The 22984-nt window shown below is 40.3% G+C and overlaps 1 protein-coding gene across 1 annotated transcript in view; it reads left to right on the plus strand.

Moving 5' to 3' along the window:
- Positions 1–8363: 8363 nt before the first annotated feature.
- Positions 8364–22984, plus strand: part of PLCXD3 (phosphatidylinositol specific phospholipase C X domain containing 3) — a 92649-nt gene continuing 78028 nt past the window's right edge. The window contains exon 1 of the mRNA XM_062627762.1: positions 8364–8562. Coding sequence (XP_062483746.1) covers positions 8373–8562 — 190 coding nt within the window. The 5' untranslated portion in view covers positions 8364–8372. The remainder of the gene's footprint in view (positions 8563–22984) is intronic.

The raw sequence follows: 22984 nt of genomic DNA on the forward strand, positions 1-22984 counted from the left end.
AATGGTGTCATATGGATCATTACATTTTCAAACTTAATTATCTTTATAATCTAGAGCTGCACAGCATTTAATAAAACTGTTTGTAACAACTTTTCATTCTGACAGCAAGTCGTGATGCACAGCAATTAGAGCCCAATCCTGTGTGCAGAAAATTCTTTTGGAAACTGATGCTTGACTTCCAAGCTCTAGCTAGAAATATTTACAGCCTTTTGAAATGGTTCATTAGGTACAGCACTCTCAGGCAATTAAGGTGTTAGGTGCATAATTTAATTTGGCATATATGTCAAGAGTGAGGCAGCAATTCAAAGCAGAGAGAAACAGAGCCGAATCCACAGGAATCGGGAGCATCTGGATGGGAGAGGGACAGATGCTCTCTGAAGGAAAAGCAAGACCAGCTCTTTTCCCTGTGTTACCCTAGATGATGGAGGTCCAGGGGTACAGATAAGCAGCAGAATTTGGTCTCTAACCTCGTGGTGATACCACACCTTTGGATATCCACTTTCTCCATGTCCTCAGGGTGTTCTTCCCCTTCTCTTTGTTACCACCCATGTTTTCCATTCTCTTGTTATATCCCTCTTTCTCTCATATATAATTTTCTTGGCTTGGAAGAAGAAACATGCCTGGTTTCAAGTAAGGAGCTTTATGTTGCTGGATAGGATATTACCTTTGAGCAATGACCACATAGCAGGCATACACATCACAAGGTGGAGTGGGGCACGCCATGGAAATACCAACTTCCCACAGCTGGTTGTCATCTCTGTTTGCCTAGCGTCCATGCTGACCTCCTCCTGCCTTTTTCTCTAGATAATGCAGATGTACCATTCCTTTCTCTGTGGTTGAGACACTGCCCTGCATCACGTACTACCCGACCTGCAAATGCCAAGCTGGAACAACTTCACTGGTCACACCTTTCACAGGCTGTGCATAACTGAAAAGGAACATTACCTCTTATCCCTCCAGCCTGCACTGACTGCAACCTGTGAAATGTGGCTAGCATACCAATTCGAACAGTGTGCTAAAATCTGATTAGTCCTGATCACCATTTTCAACACCTTTTGGGAGTACTTCGTTACCATGCAGAAAAACAAGGGCCTGTTAGGAAAACCTCATCCAGGAGTCAGAAATGCAAATTTCATGAAACATGATTCCAGTTACCAAGAGTGGAACTGACCACTCTGAACATTCTGCAGCTCCTGTTGGAAAGTCTGTGTCATCCATCACCCTTTCTATTTAAAAATAGAAAAGACTTTTCATCTTCAGTGACTTAGGGTATGAGCACAGTAGATGCATCAACTATTAACCAACTGATACTAGTTTTCCATCCAGGGGGTTCAAATCCCACTGAATTCAGTGGAGTATTTTAATTATCTTCACTGATTTTTGACTATTCTCCAACAAGCACAGAAATAAAAATAATTTACATATTATTACTAATTTTCATTCCTTAGCAGACATTATACATTTATTTGCTTTCATTATTTTCCTGTTTAATGCAGTTGTCTTTTCTTTTAGCTTCTTTTAAATAACAATTACTGCAGAACATGAAAAGTTTGACCGATGTTCACTATTTTTATAAAGCAAAGATACGGAAACTACATAACTGTGCCTCTCAGTCATAGCCAAGATCAATCATAAGATGTCATGCTTAATATCTTGATGGTAAAGAAACAGTTGCAAAATCTGAGTCCCTTTTTATAGCACTTAATTTCCATATTTTAAAAAATTTAGAAGTACTTTACTACCTACTTAGAAATACTATTTTCCTCTTCTCCTTCAGCTACTAAATAACCTGCCTAGTAAGTCTGAACTACATTCTAAATTTCTGACACATACAAATTGATTTCATCTTCTGTTTCTGGTGGTCCACTGTAAAATCCTGTAAGCAATATTCACTTCTGATCATCCATTTAATTTCTACTACCTTCATTGATTTTTCTGCATATGGGTTCTTCTTTTCTTACCTCTATGTGGTAGCATAATAAATAGTCAATAAAAATAATAGGATTTTCTTTACTTGGTTCTGTCTTGCATTTTTTGCAGGTTTCACACTGACTCAAACATTCACATTTTGTCTATGCTAGCTACAAATCTGAAAGTAAGATCTCAGCATCCATATGAACATCCATCCATGAACATGTGCCAGCAGTGTGTGTTCGCAGCCCAGAAAGCCAACCGTATCCTGGGCTGCATCAAAACGAAAGCGACCAGCAGGTCGAAAGAGGTGATCCTGCTCCACTACTCTGCTCTCGTGAGACTTCACTTGGAGTATTGTGTACAGTTCTGGTGTCCTCAACATAAAAAGGACATGGAACTGTTGGAACAAGTCCAGAGGAGGGCTACAACCATGATCAGGGGACTGGAGCACCTTCCGTGTGAAGATAGGCTGAGAAAGTTGGGACTGTTCAGCCTGGAGAAGAGAAGGCTGTGCTTCCAGTATCTGAAGGGTGGCAACAGGGATGCTGGGGATGGACTCTTCATTAGGGACTGTAGTGATAGGACAAGGGGTAATGGGTTAAATCTTAAACAGGGGAAGTTTAGATTGGATATAAGGAGGAAATTCTTTCCTGTTAGGGTGGTGAGGCACTGGAATGGGCTGCCCAGGGAAGTTGTTAATGCTCCATCCCTGGCAGTGTTCAAGGCCATGTTGGTCAGAGCCTTGGTGACGTGGTTTAGGGTGAGGTGTCCCTGCCCATGGCAGGGGGGCTGGAACTGGATGATCTTAAGGTCCTTTCCAACCCTAACTATTCTATGATTCTATAGTACTATATAATCTGAATTCTTTTGGAATGTGTTATGTATTATTATATTACTTTTAGTGAGGAATTTTGTTGATTGATCAGAATCTTCTGTTTATTCAAAGGGCTCTGTTTTATGACAAATCTGAGTCATGGGGCTATCTGACTGCCTTTAAAACTTGTCATTCTTTTTTTGTTGTTCCTGGAAAACTTAAAAAATAGAAGGACAGAGCTTGGTTTGGGGCTTTCAGCTCTGGGTTGGTTTTTTGTTTTTTGTTTTTTGTTTGTTTGTTTGTTTGTTTTTTTGTTTTTTTTTAACTGAAGTAGATATATTGATAAAGTCTTTTGTGACCACATCAACAGTACATTGGGTGCCTACATGGATTATGATCAGTACTGGAGCTTGCTTTTGAACTGCCTGCAGTAATTTCACCACTAAAGTAACTCATTTAGCTCTTGTTTTTGTTAAAACTTTTTTTTTTTCTGCCTTTAGAATGTGCTGAAATTTTAATACTTGAATCAAGCTTTCTCTACAAGTTCTTTTCCAAGCTAAACTTGGGGCCTTCCAGCCACAGAGACGCTTGTTCATGACAAAATGTTCATGGCTTCTACAGAAAATTTTAAAACATTGTCAGGTCTGTTTAGAAATAAAAAGCAATCTCTCATTCTCCCCTGTACCAAAGTTGTATACTTTGCTGTGACCTTATAGCACTGCCTAGAATATAGGGGTTTGCATGTTCTGCCATCACGGTTCTCTGCAATGCCCTCAGAGTCTCTGCCAACATAACCAAACCTATCTATTTTTAATGAGGTAAAAAGGTAACCACTTGTTTTTAAGCCATCATCTTAGGTAAGACAGCATAACTTTGCATGACAAACTTAAAAAATCAGAAAACAAACCAAACCTTCTTCTATAAACAAAACAATACTAACCTTCTTATAGAAACCTGAAAAACACTCTTCAGAGAGAATGTGAGATTGATTCCTTCTCAAGGACTAGGTACAAATATTATCATTCACCTTTTAACCTCTTATTTCAAGTTTCCAGAATTTGGTTAACTAAAAATGTCTTGCCATACACTTTAATAATTTTATTTTGTTCTAGTAGATGTACTGTATACATTTTGGACTTGATTTTTATTTGCATTAAGACACATATGCTCCCTTGAGTCCTCTGTATATTACTGTAATGTCTCTGCTTTGGTTATAAAGTATACAAGAAAAAAAAAAAGAATTACCCATCATGTTCACAGTCTCTTTAGTTCACAACAACAAAGAGTAGTGATAACATTAATACCCTGACATTTGTCAGCTGCCTAGAATAAATACAGCTCCTTCTCCATTTCAGTATCAGCACCAGTAAAGGATGCTCAGATTTTCTTAGCACAGAGTAACAAATCTGAGAGCAGAATAAACAACATTTTCTGTTGCTTGAAAAGCAGAAACAGACATATTCTTTCCCATAAAATGAAGAAAAGAGATTTAATTTGTTTCTACATGGCTTTGTTTCTGTCTACTAATTTTATAAGTTGCTTTTGACAGGAAAAATACTGCTCAATAGAGATTGCTTAATAAATGCAAGGTGAGATTGTCGAAGTAGCAAGATGAAGTATGAACTGGCAACAAATATACTTGTTACCTCTTTCATTCACCCATACAATCATTTAAAAAAAAAATCTTTTTTTGTTCCATCAATCTACTTATTTTGACCCTCTAGGGATTAATGTGCTTGTCTTACAGGTAAAAATTACTTTTTACACCTGTTAGCAGTGAGGAGTAATGAAGTTGAGAATACTGTGGATCCACTGCATTCTAAAGTAACAAGAAGATAATTGGAAACTCAGCTGAAAGCAACTGGAAGGGCTTTGCTGGCCAGATGTGACTGATAGAGTCATTTAAAGCTGTGAGAGCTGTGAACATGGGAGAGGACCCAGGATTTGTTCTGAAAAAAATGCTATTAATAGAAGTGGGCAGTAAGAAAGAGGATGAGACCAAATATCAGAAGCAGAATGCACTGAAAAACTTCAAATATTTAAACAATAGTAATTCTTCTGTTCAAAGCCTTATTTTGAATTCATTAACAGATTTAGAGTACCTTCTAAATAAATCAGATATAATAGAAAAATTACAGAGAGAGACAATACCCTATTAAGCTATTTTTTCTTTCACCAGAGAGGAAAATGTACTTTATGTAATTTAGAAAAAAAGATCTTGTTACTCTTTTGTTATTCACATGATTAAAATAGATGCCAAGGACATATGAAAAGGCAAAGTGTCTGTTAAAATGACAAAGTGTAACAGTGAATATTTATCATTAAAATGTTAATTTTTAAGAGAATAAAAACTATGGAAAGCCTTTTTTTTAACAATGAAATTCACTCTCAGTGCTGAAGAGACAATCCTACTGGCAAAATTAGTCTGTTTTTCTGTTCCACAGAAGCAGAGATGTCACTATTCATCCATGCTGTTATAGCTGCAGACTGGAAAGAATACAATATATGATGAACAGAGAGTATGATTTCAATTTTCCTTCTCTTCATGGTTTCTTCAGTGAGTTGAGCATAGCTGTGAATCAAAGCAAAGATGGTCTTTTTCAGTATCTTGGCACTGCCTTTCATTTTAGACGTACCTGGTCTCTCTTGAGCTTTTAAAGTATTTGATTCCTGAAATTCACTTTCTTTGACAGCTCAGACTTACGTGTAGGGATTTCAGTAATTTGGCCAAAAATGTTATTTTTTTTACTATTTTTAAACAGGAACAAAAGGTTGTACAGATACCTAGATTTTGATTTATAAGCTTCCATTGCTTATAAATCAGTTAAAGTTAGTAAAATGGCAGGTTCAAACTACACCACATTAATCTGCTCTTCAATCCAGAAACAAGAAGAGTTTTTTATTAAATTCTTCTCAAGCAGATACACAGACAAATGCTGAAGCTTCACACCACCTAAAAGCTCCAAGAAGTTACCTTTTTGTTTTACATCAAATCTTCCTCATCAATGTTTCTTCAGGTTGCTGTACAAATGCTTCCTATTTTCTGTTCCATAAAAGCTTCCTCTCCTATCCCACTTCCCTCCAAATTATTTAAGCCTACATTCCAAGTTCACAGAGACCCACTGGCAGCTTTTAAGCCTGATATCTTAGCAATTACAGTGAATTAGAAACAGAGGCAAACCTGTTCAAACAGAATTAGTGTGAGACATGGTAGGGGAGACTGGTTTTTTCAAAGCAGAGTAGCCATGGTTTGAAAATCCAGGCTATGAAGAATCTTACTTTAGGCATTAAGGAAAAAAAAAAACCAAAACCAAACAAACTCAGTTGTGGAAGCAAACACCAAAGCAAAGGCCAAAATAATCAGTTGTGGTAGCAGAGTTTCTAGCCAGTGCAGAAAAGGACGTTTGAGTTGTCCAGTAAAGTGGAAAACATTACTGAGAGACCTAGAATGACCAGAGTGTTCAGGCGTTATTATACATAATAATACATTCTAAAATGACAGGATTTTGCAGCTATATATTTTGCTCTGAGCTGCACCCAAAGCTTTAGAGACTGGAGGAGGTCAACAACAGTATTAACAACATGTTTAATCTGTCAAAAAGCTGTATACTTCAGTTTTATCTCAGAAAAGATAGAGCAAATAGTGGAGCAGGTAAAAGTTCAACAGCAGTTTTCCAGGTAACCAGTGCAATCCATTAATTATTTTGCCACTCAGATGTTGGCAATCATGTCGATAAAAACATTATTTGCTCCTTACTTGAGTGCTCTTTAAAATGTTGACATTTTTTGCTGTAATTTCTACCTGTCCTTTGAAGGTGATGTAAAGTAACATCTTTCATCATTGGGTTATTAGTGCGTTTTATGTTTCTGCGTACAATGCATGGACTAGTCTTTTTTTTTTTTTTCTTCCCATGTTCACTAGTAGTAGTGATTTTGGAAATGGACAGATGAGCACCCTAATAGCCAAGAAGTAGCACTGCAAAAATTAAACTTCTCCAGTGTCAGCTTAATCCTCCTCCTTTTTAATTTACTATTTGATTCCAATTCAGTAAACCCCCTGAGGTCATCCATCTGTTCATGTTGCCCCACTCAAAATCCACCCTAAGAGTTATTTCTATAGCAAAAAGCGAGTCAGCAAAATTTCATTTATTCAAATACCTTGGAAACATTCATTCATTTAAAAAAAAAAAAAATTCCTTTATTTTGTGGCTGAAGGAAAAGCTTTTGTTTGTACTTGCTGTGGAAACTTGGACAGAAAGAGTAAAGTGGCTTGTTATTAGTTGTTCCCTGTGTTTTTATTCCTAAACCCAGGTGTTAAAGATGATGTTGAGTGAGAATAGAAGCTAAGGGACTATAGCTGACCCTTCTGGAAATACAAGATGAGCTGGTAACTGGTCCCAGCTCAGGTGTGGCTCTCTCCAGGCTGTTTTTTTGTCAGATCTACCAAGTGAACTTGCGCATATGTCAGCAACTCTGACAAGAAAACAAACAGTTATGCCGAAGTAAAAAAAAAAACAGGCAGTCAAGATGGCTCACAAGGCTTTATCAGGTTCATTCCTTCATTGATCTGGAGGCAGTAACATAAATGCTTTGTTAATGTCAACATTTAAAATGCTTCCCCAAAGACGAGTAGGTGGAATATGAGAATGAAAGATACTAGAATCATAGAATCCCAGGTTGGAAGGGGTCTTAAGGATCATCTGGTCCAACTTTTCCTGGCCTAGACCATATGTCCCAGCACCCTGTCCAGCTGAATCTTAGAAGTACCCAATGCTGGGAAGTCAACCACTTCCCTGGGGAGAGTTTTCCAATGGCTGATTGCTCTCATTGTGAGAAATTTTCCTTGTGTCGAACAGGAATGCCCTCAGGATTAATTTGTGTCTATCGCCCCTATTTTGTTTTCCAGATGACTCCTTGTGAAAAGGGAGTCATCACCCTTTGAAAACTGCAACAGTACTACCTGGATTATCCTCAGGAGACAATGAAAAATAATCACCCCGAAATTTACGGATGTCCATGAAGTGTTCAAGTAAGGAACAGTGTTATTTCAATGTGAGTAACGCCACTGGAAAAGGAGAGGTTTGTCTCGGAGGGGGCCGGAGGCATCGGCTGCGAAAGTGTGCCCACGTCCCAGCGCAGAAGCATTCCACATTCAGTCAACCGCCAAGGGCAGGAAGGGCACTGCGGGGCCTCAGGGCTATGGGGGAGCAAAACTCAGCCAGGGCCCCGCAACGCGAACCCAGGAGAGCTCGTCTACAGCGCCGTGGCCGCAGCAGAGCTCTCGGGCGGGAGCTGCAGCCTCCTCCGGAGCAGGATTTAGGCGGTGGGGCAGACTCAGAGAGGCCTATGCTGCGGGTACGCGGGCCCGGGGCTAATGCGGAGCAAGCCGAGGGCCTGGGCCGGACCCTGTTCCCTCCCGCAACCCGCGGTGTTATCTGGGGCGGCTTCACCCTCCCGAGCACGGGCGCCGTCGGCCCCGCCGACACCCGCCGCTGAGGGGAAACGAGGCGGCACCGGCAGCTTTGAGGGGGTCTCAAGGGACCCGGCACCGCAAGCGAGCGGCGGAGGACAGCGGGAGGGCTCGGGGAGGCGTGGAGAGTGGGCGTGGGGCGGTGCTGGGGGGGGCGGAGCTGAACAGGATTTAATGCTGGCACCGGGACTGAGTCCGGGTGGTTTGGAGCGGGCGGCGGTGACAGCAACAGCGGGAGAGAGGTGGGGGTACGGAGGTGGCATGGCCTCGTCACAAGGCAAGTACGATGTGAGGTTTTCCGACTGGATGGCAGCTCTGCCCAGCAGCATCCACCGCATTTCACTCACCAACCTGGCCATCCCTGGTAGGTACTCCCAATTCCCCTCCCTGGCTGTGATGCGCCGAAGGGAGGGGAGCGGGGTGTTGGACACGTTTCACTGCCAGTGCCGCTGAAAAGGTAGCGGACCATCCCCTCGCTGCTTGGGGTGGCTCTGCTCTCCCCTCGAAGTGCCATGTCCCCTGCGCTGTTCCCAGGCCGGGGGGGTGGGGGTGGGGTGAGGTGTGGGGGGTGGATTGCAGAGGCGTGGGGGGTGCAGGCAGGACGCGGTTCTGGCGGCCCCGGGCTGTCAGAGACGTTGGCGGGCAGCGTGCAGAGGCTGCACCCGCCGCTTCTGAGGGAAAGTAGCGTGTCTCTGTACCGCTTTGCTGGGGGAGCAGTCCTTGTACAGGACCTCACCCACGACCACAGTGCCGTGTATTGCCCGTTTCCTCTTAAGCTCGTGCGGCGCGCCGGGCGGGCGCGGGGCTGCCATGCGGTCACGCGCATAGACGCGGTTTCACTGCTTACAGCCCCCGGAAAACATTCGGACCCGGCACTAGTTTAAGTCAGATGAGAAATGGCAGTTCACGGTACTCTATGAACTCTTTCTTTACCCTGCTGTCTGCGTTCTCTTGGGGAGGTGTTAACTGCACCTGTAGACTTACACAAAATGCAAGTCAGAGTCCAAACCAGTGATCGATTCAGATTATCCCTGGTTTGAGGGAGCACCTCATTTTGCAAGACCTCTTTACCAGCACCCTGTCCCCTCTGAGTAGTCTGACGGCAGTAAAGGAGGTTTCAGAGATGCTCAAACAGCGATGTCTCTTAATAAGCTCCTTTTGAGAAGTGCTCATTTCTTGCAAGTTGTGTGTAGCAGCTGCTTGTGTAACAACAGTTTTTATAGCACTACTTAAAAATAACTTTTTAAGACATTGTAAATGCAGCAGCTATTTGCTAGAATGTGTTTTCCATAGTTTTGTTTAAAGAAAATGCCCTTTTAAAGTCACATCTCAGTCTCTTACAATTTATGAAACTATGTCTAGTATTTCTATTGGTTTTTGATATTGGTTGAATATATCTTGTATAAAATTGCATGCCTCTGAGGCATAGAATATAGCATCCATAACTGTTGTGTCAAATTATGTTGGAGCTGTAAAAGCTTTTGATTTGTTAATAACTTTCCATTAACCCCAAAACTGTGGAATGTTCTTGAACACGGGCTACAATGAGAAGTGAGTCAATGATTCATTGGGCCCTTACAGGTTGAATGTACTGTGTTAGAGACTTTTTCTTGATTTTCAGGAGACCATGATGCAGAAATCGCCTTTGATACGCATTACCTTTAACTGGTTTCCTTGACTGAAACATCATAAGGCTGTTATTGGTGCATCTATCTCACCAAGATCTCTTAGTTACTTTCTGATAGCTTCTTTGTAAAATATAGGACAGTTTTTCGCAATGGATTTTTTTTTTTTTTTCCCAGAGCTTTGACAGTAGTAATATAAGCTTTCATACTTCATTAACATGTTTAAGTAAAAAAACCCAAACAACCACCACCAAAAACCCCAAACCAACTAACCAAAAAACAACAAAAACCCACAATACAGCATTAAGCAATGGGCAAGTTCTGCAGCCTGTGAGTGTGAAACCTGACCCCGTATATTGGCAGAAGGGTGTCGTTCAGGTAACAGCCATGCACAATCTTGTTTTTTATGAGATTAGCAGCAAAACTTCCCTGAGGTGAGTGGCACAGGGCTCAGACCTTTGAAATTTGCCATTCTACTGGTGTAAATTGACACATACCTCTTATCTGCCTTTCTCACTTTTAAAATGCCAGCTTTGGCAAATAGAACCCTATGGGGAAGGAGGCAATATGTTAAGTATGAATTTGTCGGAGAGCCTGGCACAGACTGTAGGTCTGTGAAGTTTATATATATTATCTTCTAACAGTAGATTTATTATTACATTCAACATACAATGTGGAAATATACAGTATTAGTACTAAGGCAAACATGGGATTGGCTCTGTCTTTTAAGAAGAAAAAACCTTTAAGACACTCATAATGCTTATTTGGAGGTTCCTTCCCATATGACCAGAGCTGAACATATATGTTGTGCATGCGCGCGTGTGTGTGTGATAACTGTTAACATACAACTGCTATTCAAGTAGTTCATGGAAGGAATGTGTAGAATCTAAAATGTCATCTGTCAATTCATAGTTTTAACATGTGTTTTTCTGTTTTGCAAACTAACATTTATTTGCTAATGTAGTCATAGAATTACTGATATACCTTGTGAATTGCATTGTGTTTCCATTGGTGCTTTTTTTTTCTTTTTTCTTAAAAAAACAAACAAACAGTACATCTTTATTTTTTTCCAGCAGGATGTAATCTTCCCTTGCTCTGTAGGAATACTGATTTTGACCTTAATTCAGCAGGATAGGAATCAGTTCTGGAGCCAGAGTAACAGTCCAATGAATAAATTCATTGTAGAATAAAACAAACCACTAGCTTGAAAACATTAGAATGAATTTTCCAAATGAATGTATTTTCATTTATCCAAAACAGAGAACATTTCATTATATTAGGGGGAAAATGTTCTTTCATTAGAAATCATAAGTAAATTTCCAATTTTCTAGAAGGAGTGTTGGAACTGAAATGATACACTGTGTCACTTTGCACAGACATGCAGGTAATGTTTTAACTATCGCAATAAGAAGCACAGACCCCATAGTATTCATAGAATCATAGAATAGTTAGGGTTAGAAAGGACCTTAAGATCATCAAGTTCCAACCCCCCTGCCATGGGCAGGGACACCTCACCCTAAACCACGTCACCCAAGGCCTTGTCCAACCTGGTCTTGAACACTGCCAGGGATGGAGCATTCACAACATCCCTGGGCAACCCATTCCAGTGCCTCACCACCCTAACAGGAAAGAATTTCCTCCTTATATCCAATCTAAACTTCCCCTGTTTAAGATTTAACCCATTACCCCTTGTCCTATCACTGCAGTCCCTAATGAAGAGTCCATCCCCAGCATCCCTATAGGCCCCCTTCAGATACTGGAAGGCTGCTATGAGGTCTCCATGCAGCCTTCTCTTCTCCAGGATGAACAACCCCAACTTTCTCAGCCTTTCTCAGCTCCAGCCCCCTGATCATCCTTGTGGCCCTTCTCTGGACTTGTTCCAACAGTTCCGTGTCCTTAATATATTAAGGACATAATATTCTATTCTGCCACTATGGCATTTCAAACAATACTGTTGAAGTTCTGTTATGCCTCTATTATGTTTAAAAACAAGTCTGATCATACTTTTTTTTTTTAAGGTCAGTTGTTAAGCTTATGCAGACACAGATTCATACTGTTTATCACCTCTTATACTTCCATAGCCAGTACTGGATTTTTTTAGTATTTCAGGAAATTTATTTATTTGTTTCATTCTCTGTAGTTCAAGCCAGGTTTTGTTTTCATGAGACCAGGAATCCAGTAGATGAGGCAGAGACACCTCATATAACTTGTGCCAGCTTTATCAATCTGAAACTTTTCCATTTGGATTCCTTCCAAATATGAGGATGATGTGTTATAGTATGATATTTTCTTCTTTCATTGTGCTATGTCTGTTTTCCTGTGAACTGCAAGTGGCAGATTTTCCCCAAGTGAAATACCAGTAGCAAGTTATAGTATACGCTATTTGAAAATAGAATAATCTCTTTGCTTCCAGAAAATATTACGCATATTTAATCTTCTATTCCTATGAGAACTACAGCAATGAAATGGAATGCTATTAGGATTTTGGATCCAGGTATGTCTCCTAGTGTCTGTAAACTGCCTCTTGTATTTAAAGGTCTGCCTGGCTAAACTCACAACAGTCTGACTATGAAGAAGAGAGCTGTGGGTTTTTTGGTAATTTTTGTTACTGTGGGAATGGTCTTTTGGTAGTTCATAAAGTATGATTTTGTTCAATGCCTGTGTTCCTTTGACCATGATAAGAAATAGGATCTTTTGTAGATAATGTACACTTCGAGAACTGAAATCTTTGTGCCCCTGAATTGAGGCTAGAAGGTGAGGTATAAAAAGCCTGTGTGTTCTGCTGTGTTAATGCCCTCCTCAATCCAGGTTGAGGATAAGAGCTACGTGCAATGCTGTACAAGAGACATCAGTAGGCAGCATTTCCTTATGAATTGTCCCATGTACTGATCAATTAACTTTCTTGATAATCTGTAAATATGTACCTCTTGTTATATCAGTCTGAGTTTTTGAGCAGATAATGTGTAATTCATGTTGCTTTTTCCCCTGATGTAATATTCTAAACCTCTGAGAAGTCTGTACAACCAATTTGTGATGGGGAAAAAAAGTATTTTCCTCTTCAAGAAACTAATCCCTCCACCCTAACTGGTGCTAAGATCTGCCATATGAATAGTCTTGATGAAGGACGTGTTTGTCCTTCATATAGTTTAGATTAAAATCTTCTGAATGAATTTGCCTTGAGAACATAATTTTGAGAGCTGGGACTCTTCAGCCTTTAGTTTCACAGAGGAATTTTTCTCTAAGCAAACAAAATGTTTGGCCTCAGTATGTGCTCTTGTTCACCATGAGCAATACAATTCTCTGTGAAAATTATTTTCACAGTGATGTCATCTTGGCAAATATGTTTCCTTAAGAGGAATGTACAGGACCTGACAGGCTTCTTTGTTTCTCAGAAGAGATATTTTTACCTATAAAGTTATTTGTCCATCAGCCAGAAAACAATTACTAGACACAGCAGAACTAACAATGGGTCATTTTAAATGAGAACCTGTTGGCAGATGGAATTTTATGGTACCTGTCTTTAGAAAGAGGCTCTAAGACTTGAAATTTGTGTTTCCCACTGTCCCACACTTTGAAAAGAAAGAGCAAGACCTCATGGAGAATTAGTTTACCAAAAGGGAGTATGCATGTTAAAGTCAAAGATTTATTAACAGATTGAGGTGGTATGAGGAGACTTGGAGAAAAGCGTGCATGTTATCATAGCTGGAATATTTTGTCTATTTTGTGAATGACAGCACTGCTGAGGTAACAACAGTGCTGTTTCAAATATTTTCAGTCCTTGTCTTCAGTTGCAATACCTTGCAGATGTTCAAATGGTTACTTCTTGAGTGGACACTTGTCATTCTCACCCCTACAGGGAAATTCTTTCATCTTACAAATGGCTAGAAATAATTTCTTGTTGGTTGTGTAGACATGGAACTTTTTCACTGTTTAAATGTTATGAGGCAGCTCTTTAATTTTGATCTTGAGTAGCTCATAAATTGGATGTTTTTGAAGTGAAAAGTGGTTGCCTTTAGGAAGCACTTGAGACTGGTTTCTGTCCTTCAGCAGTTTACAGAGTACCTCTGCTTCATTTGCTGGGGTCTGATTCTGTACGAAACTAGCTCAGCCTAGAACCATAAACTGATGATGCAGGTAAACTTATAAATAAACCTATAATGCAAGTTGCCTATTAGCTTTTTGAAGTGCATGTGAATATCTGGAAGAATTGCTTCCTTTTCCAGCACACCCTGTACTCTATTTCAGCATTCTTCTACCTGAAAGAAGTACTTTATGCTTTATTTTCTGCTCAGAAAATGAGCAAAGTTCTGACCCTAACTTTTTAGAATAGCTCTTTTCCTAATTGATGGCTGTCTTTTTACATCACTTTTATCCACAAAATAGTGCTTCACTCACTGACCCTGCACATGCTAATGTCTCGTTTCCAACCCTTCAGAAATATTTGTTTGATACTGTTTTCTGTGGCCCTCATAATTTCTCCTGCTGTGACATGTTTTTAACATGCACAAAATGAAGGTGTTTCGCTCCTCACGCTGCTGTAAAATTCAAACAGTTCAAACTTTTCAGTTACTTGTTCATATGTTACACAGAGTAATTTGAAACTGGTTTTGCTTGGTTTTCCAATAGAAGCTATTTATTTAGCCTAGCAACCTCTGTCCGCTCTGTCTCCTGCAGCTTAGCTCCATCGGAGCTGGCTTCTTCTCTGACCTGCCTTGCATCCCACCACCATGGCAGGTGTGGCACAGGGAACGGATTTATTACCATCTGTAATTATTCCTCTCTTTCCATCTCACTGAATTGCTGCCTCGCTTAATCTCCTGGCTGAAAACTTGTTAACTGTTCTGTGCATTCGAACTGCTCTTACCTTCTGATGGTTTTTAACTTTGTGTCTGAAGTTTGCTTTATGTTTGGTAACTTTCTAGCATTCTTACTATAGCACAACTTGTACTGTGTCTTTCACGCAAGCTGATACACTTGCTTTGAAGGTGCTCAGGCACACTTGACTGTGTAATTAATTAAAAATGCAGGTGTAAAGTAGGCAAAGTTGTGAAGACTATAGCTTGTAAGCCCCCTAAGAGGGAAAGCTATGAGGACTGTAACTTGTAAGCCCCCTAAGAAGGCTATGCAATTTCTTCTACTGCTTAGCACAGATATTAAAATTTTAGCTACTGAATTAGAAATGGATGATGTATTTTTAATAAATACTATTCAGATTTGGGAAACAGATTTGTGTTTAACACAACTGCTCTTCAAAGAGCAGTTAATTCAAGGGAGAATGACCTCCATGCCCATCTTGTCCTTTCTCCAAAGTAGGTACAAATTATAGGTATTTAATTTGTGAATGGATCTGCTTGTGCAGTCCTTACAGTAAAGCCCATGAGATGCTGCAAAGAATATAATTTGCAAGAAAGATAATTTGAAATCTGGAAGTGTTTCTTTTAATCTAAACTTTTGCAAAGTTGAATGTTTGGGGGTTTTGTTGTTTTGGGTTTTGTTTGGTGTTTTGTTTTTGTTGTTTGTTTGTTTGTTTGTTTCTTTGACTTACTGGAACATACCTTGGTTTCATCTTACCAATTACTTTCAATAGCTGTGTAGTATCAACCAGTAACTGAACAGAAATGCTAGGGTAAATCAATGTAAACAAATGCAATGAAACACTTATTTTCCCTTCTCTAGCAGCCTGCCAGCAATGGAAATCACTAGTGATTTCCTCTGGGGGATGCCCATCTGCAAGAAGGGCCAGAAGGAGGATCTAGGGAACTACAAACCTGTCAGTCTGACCTTGGTCCAGCAAGGGTGATGGAGCAGACCATTCTGAGTGCAATCACATGGCACATACAGGACAGCCAGGTCATTCGGCCCAGCCAATATGGGTTTATGAAAGGCAGGTCCTGCTTGACTAGCTTCATCTCCTTCTGTGACAAGGTGACTACTTAGCTGATGAGGGAAAGGCTGCAGATGTTGTCTACCTAGTCTTTACCACAGTGTCCTATAGCATTCTCCTGGAGAAACTGGCTGCTCATGGCTTGAAAGGGTGTACTGTTCGCTGGGTAAAAGACTGCCTCCATGGCAGGCCCTAAACCATGGTGATGAATGGAGTTAAATCCAGTTGAAGGCTGGTCACAGGTGTTGTTCACAGGGCTCAGGAATGGGGCCAGTTCTGTTTAATGTCTTTAGCAATGATCTGGGTGAGAGGACCAAGTGCACCCTCAGCAGGTTTGCAGATGACACCAAGCTGTGCAGGAGTGTTGTTCTGACGGAGAGTAAGAAGGTTCTGCAGAGGGATCTAAACAGACTGGATCAATGGGATGTGGCCAACTATATGAGGTTCAAGGCAAAATGTCAAGTCTTGCATTTGGGCCATAACAACCCCCTGCAATATTAGTCTTGGGGCAGAATGGCTGGAAAGCTGCTCTGTGGAAAAGGACCTGGGGGTGCTGATTGACGGAGCTGAACATGATCCAGATTGTGCTCAGGCTGCCAAGAAGGTCAACAGCATCCTGGCCTGTATCAGCAAGTGTGGCCAGCAGGGCCAGGGCAATGATCATCCCTCTGCACTGGGCACTGGTGAGGCTGCGCCTTAAATCCTTTGTTCAGTTCTGGGCCTCTTGGTACAAGAGAAACATTGAGGTGCTGGAGCAGGTACAGAGAAGGGCACTGAAGCTAGCGAAGGGTCTGGAGCACAAGTCTGAGGGAGCGGTCAAGGACACTGGGGGGTGTTTAGTCTGGAGAAGAAAAGTCTTGGAGGGGATCTTATCGCTCTCTACAGCTACCTGTGAGGGGGTCAGTCTCTTTTCCCAGGTAACAAGTGATTGAATGAGAGGAAATAGCATCAAGTTACACCAGGAGAGGTTTAGATTGGATAGTAGGAAAAATTTCTTCACAGAAGGGGTTGTTGAGCATTAGAACAGGTTGCCCAGGGAAGTGGTGGATTCACCATCCCTGGAGGTATTTAGCTGATAAGTAGATCTGGCACTTAGGTACATGGTTTAGTGGTGAACTTGGCAATGTTGGGGAATGGTGGGATTCAATGACCTTAAAGGTATTTTCCATCCTAAATGATTCTACAATTCTATGGTTTCAATGATGAATAGTTTGTGTTCTTATTTTCATGTATTAATGCTTCTGATAAAAAAACTGTACCAGTGCTGCGTATGTTTGCACAGCTAGACCACTTGAGGTAATATTTCACATTTTTTATAGTAACGATTCGGTTTCTTTGTTGGATATAGATAGGCAGTAAAGGAATAGTTTGTGCTAAGTGGTTAGTCCCTGCTTCTGGGACTGCTTAGGTGTTGCCTGGAGTACAGTGCTCAGTTCTGGGCTCCCCAGTACAAGAGAGACAAGGAGCTCCTGGGGCAAGTCCGGCAAAGGGGTATTAGAAATTATTTGAGGGTTTTTAGCCATTTACTACATGGAAGAACAGATGAATGACAAAAATATAAACTGTAGTTTATAGTACCAATAGTAACCCCTCCTTATTGTCATCTGTCGAAGATGCTTCAGGCAGAGCGAAAGATTTTTCTTCCCTTGTAATTTAGTGCTCAGTAGAAGGGGACTAAATACAAAAATGTGCTGAGTACTGCCAGCTCCCTTGGAAGCTGAGGGTTCTCAGCCTTCTGTCAGCTCCGGTCCAAGTATCTAAAAAGAATATTGACTGTATTCTATTCACATATTGCTACTGTTTCTACTGTAGCAACATGTCAAAGCCACTTAAAAGAATGCTGTTTTTTTTTTTTTTTTTTTGAGGTGAAACAGAATATATTGTTTTCTGTGTTTGGAAGTACAAGTTTGTTTTTTTTTTCTGTCTATATTAAAACCACTTCATGGTTTTCACTGATGTAATTTAAAACAGATCACTAAAAATATTTTCAGGTGCTTTGCCATGTTTTAAAACATCTCTGTTCATATAAAATTAAGCTTAATCTTTGCTTCATTTTGTTTCTTATCTGGTTAGCTTGTATACCTCATGCTTAAATACTTCACCTCAATGTTTTACCTACGAAATAAAATTTTGTAGAACAGCTAGAAGAAGAGAAATGGAGGGGAAAAAAATAGTTTTCTTAATTGTGATCCCAGGCTTTGCTCCCCTTTGTGTGTGACACTTTAGGATGTTTCATACGATTTGAGAGGTGACATATGCTGCTGCTGTGAAAGTGAAAACCTATCCATGAATTTTATTGGCTTATAAATATTGCTTATAATTTTAAAAAGCCAGGATAAAGGCTGCTGAAGTAACCTTGCCTTTTAATAAATTCTGTAGTTTTTTGTTTTCTTTTGTTTTTTTCAAAACCCAGTAGGATGAATAGTATACTTTATGCATTACCTTGTTTTCATGCTATCATCCACAATCTGAGTTTTAATAGAAGATTTATTTTTTTTTTTTTTAATCTTAAATGTTTGGCATGTATTTATACATTGGCACCTATGTGACTTGGTTTTATAATTATGAAAGGTTTCTAAACTAGGACTTCAGTGAGAGTAGGAAGGATGTACAATAGATGAGTTATGTGTAGTGCTATGCAATCAAACTGACGCCTTAGGACATCAAAGTATACTAGTTTAAAATAAATTCTTTTTGCTAAATCCTTCTGTTAAAACTGTATCCTTAAAAATACATGCTTCCAACAAGACAGGATGTTCATACCAAAGCCAAATGAACCAGGATGTGACTGGTCTTATGTCTCACTCAAATGTTTGCTGTTATTTGTGAAGCTGCTGTATGACTATGAGGAATAATCCCTGCCATGTGTTCCTCTTTGTAGACTGGGGTTGGTAATCTTAAGAAGACCACTGATACTGAAGCTGGCCTTCTTCTTGGGAGAAGAGCTGGATTAGAAAGCGTGCCGCATGGATTGCGGAATGTTTCATTGACTCCTAGGTGGTACTTTGGGAGAAAGGCTGCAAAGATCATGTGAGCTTTTGGTGGAGTACTGCTTTCCAGCCATGTGAATGCTATTCAGATGTTGCTTTGTCAGCAGAGGAGATGTTTGAGTAGGTACTGATTCTAGTCGCCAGCAGGGGAATCTTGACTGTACTGTCTACACAAAGTTCTTTGTTTCCTTTGAGGTTGCATCTTTAACCAAACCAGGATTATTCTTTGCTATTGTAAAGTGACTTCAGTTTTGTAGCAGAGACCTGTTGGTACACAGGCAAATAAACTTTGGATTAAATGTATCCAGGGTCACGCATTGTGTGTGGGGCAATGGTGGAAATTTAAGGATAGGATGAGAAGTGCTGTGCTGAGGGAGGTGAAAGGTGTAATTAGTTATGTGCACTTGGCTCTGGTGTCTACTTTGGCCTGTGTCATGGTAAAGGCTTAAAGATAAGGTGAGAATAAAGGAATATTCCCTCCCACAAGTAACCTTTCATTCTTCCGGCCTCTGGATTTCTTGAGCCAAAAGGTTGCATTCAGATTATTACATTGTATAAACCCTGATGGACTGCTTTTCCAGAGGCTCTCATGGGAGAGCTGTGTTCCTTAGTCTGTAAATGAGGCTGGAGTGGGGACTTTATTCTTCTTGGCTCTAGAGAGCGCAAGGTTTGTGTGGCACTGGGAGAGTGAACAAGAGGGTTTGCGACACTGGCTCAGTAATGGGAGAATGTGACTGTCACAAGTTCAGGTTCCTGTTTCTGGGACTGCTTAGGTGTTTGACTAGATACTAGTTAGAGCAACAATATTTGCTCTGTGGGCAGTGGGTGCAGCCTGAACACCTCCTTCCCAGCCAAGCATGAATGTTTCTTTTTTGTGGTCTCCTGGGGCCTGTGAATCATGCCCACCACTGTAGAGATGTAGTAGCATGGCTGGAGGATGTCCTGTTCATTCTCCCAGTGCTTAGTAGTTTCTGACTGTTTACAATCCATGTAAATGTTTTGTTTTTTTTTTCTGGAAGAAACATACATCTTTCTGAATCACATATGTTGTGACAGCTGCTCTAGAAGAACTAATATTTGTGGGGGTCGCTTTCCAGCCCCTCATGTTTTTTAAGTAAGTCTTCAGGCAACAATAATCCAGCAACGTAGTTTTAGAATTGGAATTCGTCTTTTTTTCGCAGTGCTTTCCCAGCAACTTCCAGTAACAAGAGAGAGAAGGCTTCTTAATCTTTAAACAGCCTTTCTAGGCCGTCAATTTTATCAGAATAGTAGGAGGCTAAACAGGGGAAGTTTAGATTGGCTATAAGGAGGAAATCCTTTCCTGGTAGGGTGGTGAGGCACTGGAATGGGTTGCCCAGGGAGGCTGTGTATGCTTCATCCCTAGCAGCGTTCAAGGCCAGGTTGGACAAAGCCTTGGGGGAGATGGTTTAGTGTGAGGTGTCCCTGCCCATGGCAGGGGGTTTGGAACTAGATGATCCTAAGGTCCTTTCCAACCCTAACTATTCTATGATTCTGTAATTCTAGGTGATGGTGTTTTGGTGTAATTTTAAGGTTGTTTTTTTTTTTTAATATTTAAATGGTATTCAAAAATGCCAATAAATAAACTTAGTGCCTTGAAAGCAATCTCATCCTGGAGTACAGTGGCTAGTTCTGGGCTCTCCAGTACAAGAGAGACAAGGAGCTCCTGGAGTAAGTCTGGTAAAGAGCTACTAGAAATGTTAAGAATCTGGAGCACCTCTCATATGAGGAAAGGCTGAGGTAGCTAGGCCTCTTCAGCCTAGAGAAGAAAAGGCTCGGGGGGATCTGATCAATGTATACAAGTATCTGAAGCAAGGGCATCAAGAGGATGGAGCAAGGCTCTTCTCAGTGGTGCCATGTGGTAGGACAAGAGGCAACAGGCATAAACTTAACCACAGGAAGTTCAACCTCAACCTGAGAAAGAACTTCGTTATGAGAGTATCTGAGAATTTGAATAGAAATACGAAGAAGTATTCTTTTAACATGGAAATCACATTAAAAAGTGTAGATAGGCTAGTGATCATGTCTTTGATAATAACTTGTGAGCACTGTTTTAATCTAAGAGGCAAAGCTATGTGTTTTAAAAACACCCAGCAACTTCTAGAGAAACCTGGAAAGATCCAGGAGGGAGGAAACATTATGCTTCAAGTAAGCTTTTTGCATGAGTTTAACCCAGTTCACAGTTAAGTTTGAGTGGGTTTTTTATTTGGAGTGATTTTAAACAGTCTATTTTTTCACTTTGAAGATAGATTATTTTTTGTTTCACGTAGCTATGTAGTAGAAGCAACATAAGCTTGCACTCATCCTTCTGACAAATGGGTTGCATTGGGTACTTTAGGGGGCCACATTTAAGTCCATCGTTCTATCACCATTGCTTTCTTCAGTTGATCAGAGCAATTTATTCATCAAAACCTAATCCAAGACAGACTCAATTCCAAAATCACAAGATTTACAATTTAGCCTTATCGAAGAAATCCATTATGTTTGATATAAATTAGGGAAAAACATAGGTGAAATCCAAAAATCGTACTTTTCTCTATTAGAGGTTGAAGTCAATTGACACTGTGATGACTAATAGTGCTGGATCAGGCCTTTAGTTTGTTATTGTAGTGAACATACAAAAGAGGAGGAAATAGCATATAACCTTTTTTTGAGGCAGTGCACTACTGAAATAGTAGTAGTAATATTTTGATTTTGGGCTGCATTCTAATGATACTGAAGCCAGCTGGCTGTTCACAGACTTGTTCTTTTTTACTGTAAAATTAAAATATGAGTCTTTCAAATGTGTTAACATCTATTTATAATAATATTGTTTAATATTTAGGCAGAAGTATTTCAAAACCAAGCTAGTTTATTTTCAAGGTCTTAACATATCTTTTAAGATGTCCTGAAGAACTCTTCAGAACAAACTGAAGTCTGGAGAACTCGTGGGACAAGTGAAGGTTGTAATTTCTGGTTTTAATCTTCCAGTTCAAATGTAGCAATCTGTTCCTGGAATTACTATGGAATTGAGCTATGTGTAGAATTAGAAAACAGTCTTAAAGAAAAGGCTTTAAAATGTCTGGTTTTTATTTGATGCTGTGAATAGTTGTTTCATTACAGCAGTATCAGTCCATTTTCTGAATATCACTGTTGAACACCTTCTCACAAAAGACCAATCCTCTTGCTTTGGTCTCTGCTCTTGCCTGGATTTTCATGGCAGGCTGCTAACTGTGGGGTAGTTTGAAAACAAGTAGTTCAAATAATATTTAGGTGAAAGGGGAGAACAGAAAAGCAGCTGTCAGAAACACTGCATGGACTTGCGTATCAGATTAAAGGTTAGGATTTATAGAATTTTTGATGCCTGGCCTGGGTGCTGAGAAGAGCAGTACAGCTGGAGATCCTTGAGAGATCATGCAAGTAACCAGATAGGGTGACTTTGGTATTAGCCCAGATCACATGCAGAAGACACATCTCCATATCGGTGTGTAAAATGGTCAGTGATATGGATGTTTTATGACGGGCCTCCTGGCTTTTGCTGGTGCTTGCAGAGGGATATGTGAGATCAGATTCAGTAAAGTGACTTAGAGTCAAAGACATGTACATAAAGCTTGTCTAAGAGAAATACTCGGAGCATGGAAAGCAGCGCATCATTCAACCACCTCCATAGCCTCTGTCCTAAACAGAAATTGTAAACAAGTCATATTCTTTGTTATGACAGGATGTTTTCCATGTTTCATGGACCAGAAAACTAAATGGCTTGCTTAAAATGGGGGAGGCAGAGACAGGAGTAGAAAGTAAACCCATGTTTTATAGATCTTAATTTAGTGACAAAAAATCAGAGTGTGGGATTTGTTTTCTGAAGTGACGAATCATTGAGCCAGTTCCATACCACCATAATCTTTAATATATGCTAGTTAGTAGCAGGGACAAGGTGTGAGACCCAGAAGTCTCCTTTAGCACAGTTTGAAAGCTTGAAGGCACTGGTAGTTTCATACATTCACCCAAAATCATGCAAGACAGAGAATACAGTAAGTTAAAAGGGGAATATATACACTGAAGTACGGAGAGGTGAGTACAAGCCGTTTAGGATACTACCCAAAATTTTTACCTGTGTATTAGGGAGGTGAGTGCTGCCAGATTTAGCTCCATCTCTTTTCAAAACATCACTTCAGAAAGCACCTAGAGTGCAGCCCAAGAGTGGTTTTCTGACATATTTCGCTTCTAAGGCTTGAGCAAAAATAAAGGAAAATGGGTGTGCAGAAGAAGTGGGCCTAGGTATTACACTGC

This window comes from Pezoporus occidentalis, unplaced genomic scaffold, assembly GCF_034315485.1.
Source record: "Pezoporus occidentalis ecotype Australia unplaced genomic scaffold, CSIRO_AGI_Poc_V1 ctg306, whole genome shotgun sequence".
In the NCBI taxonomy this organism is placed as follows: Eukaryota; Metazoa; Chordata; class Aves; order Psittaciformes; family Psittacidae; genus Pezoporus; species Pezoporus occidentalis.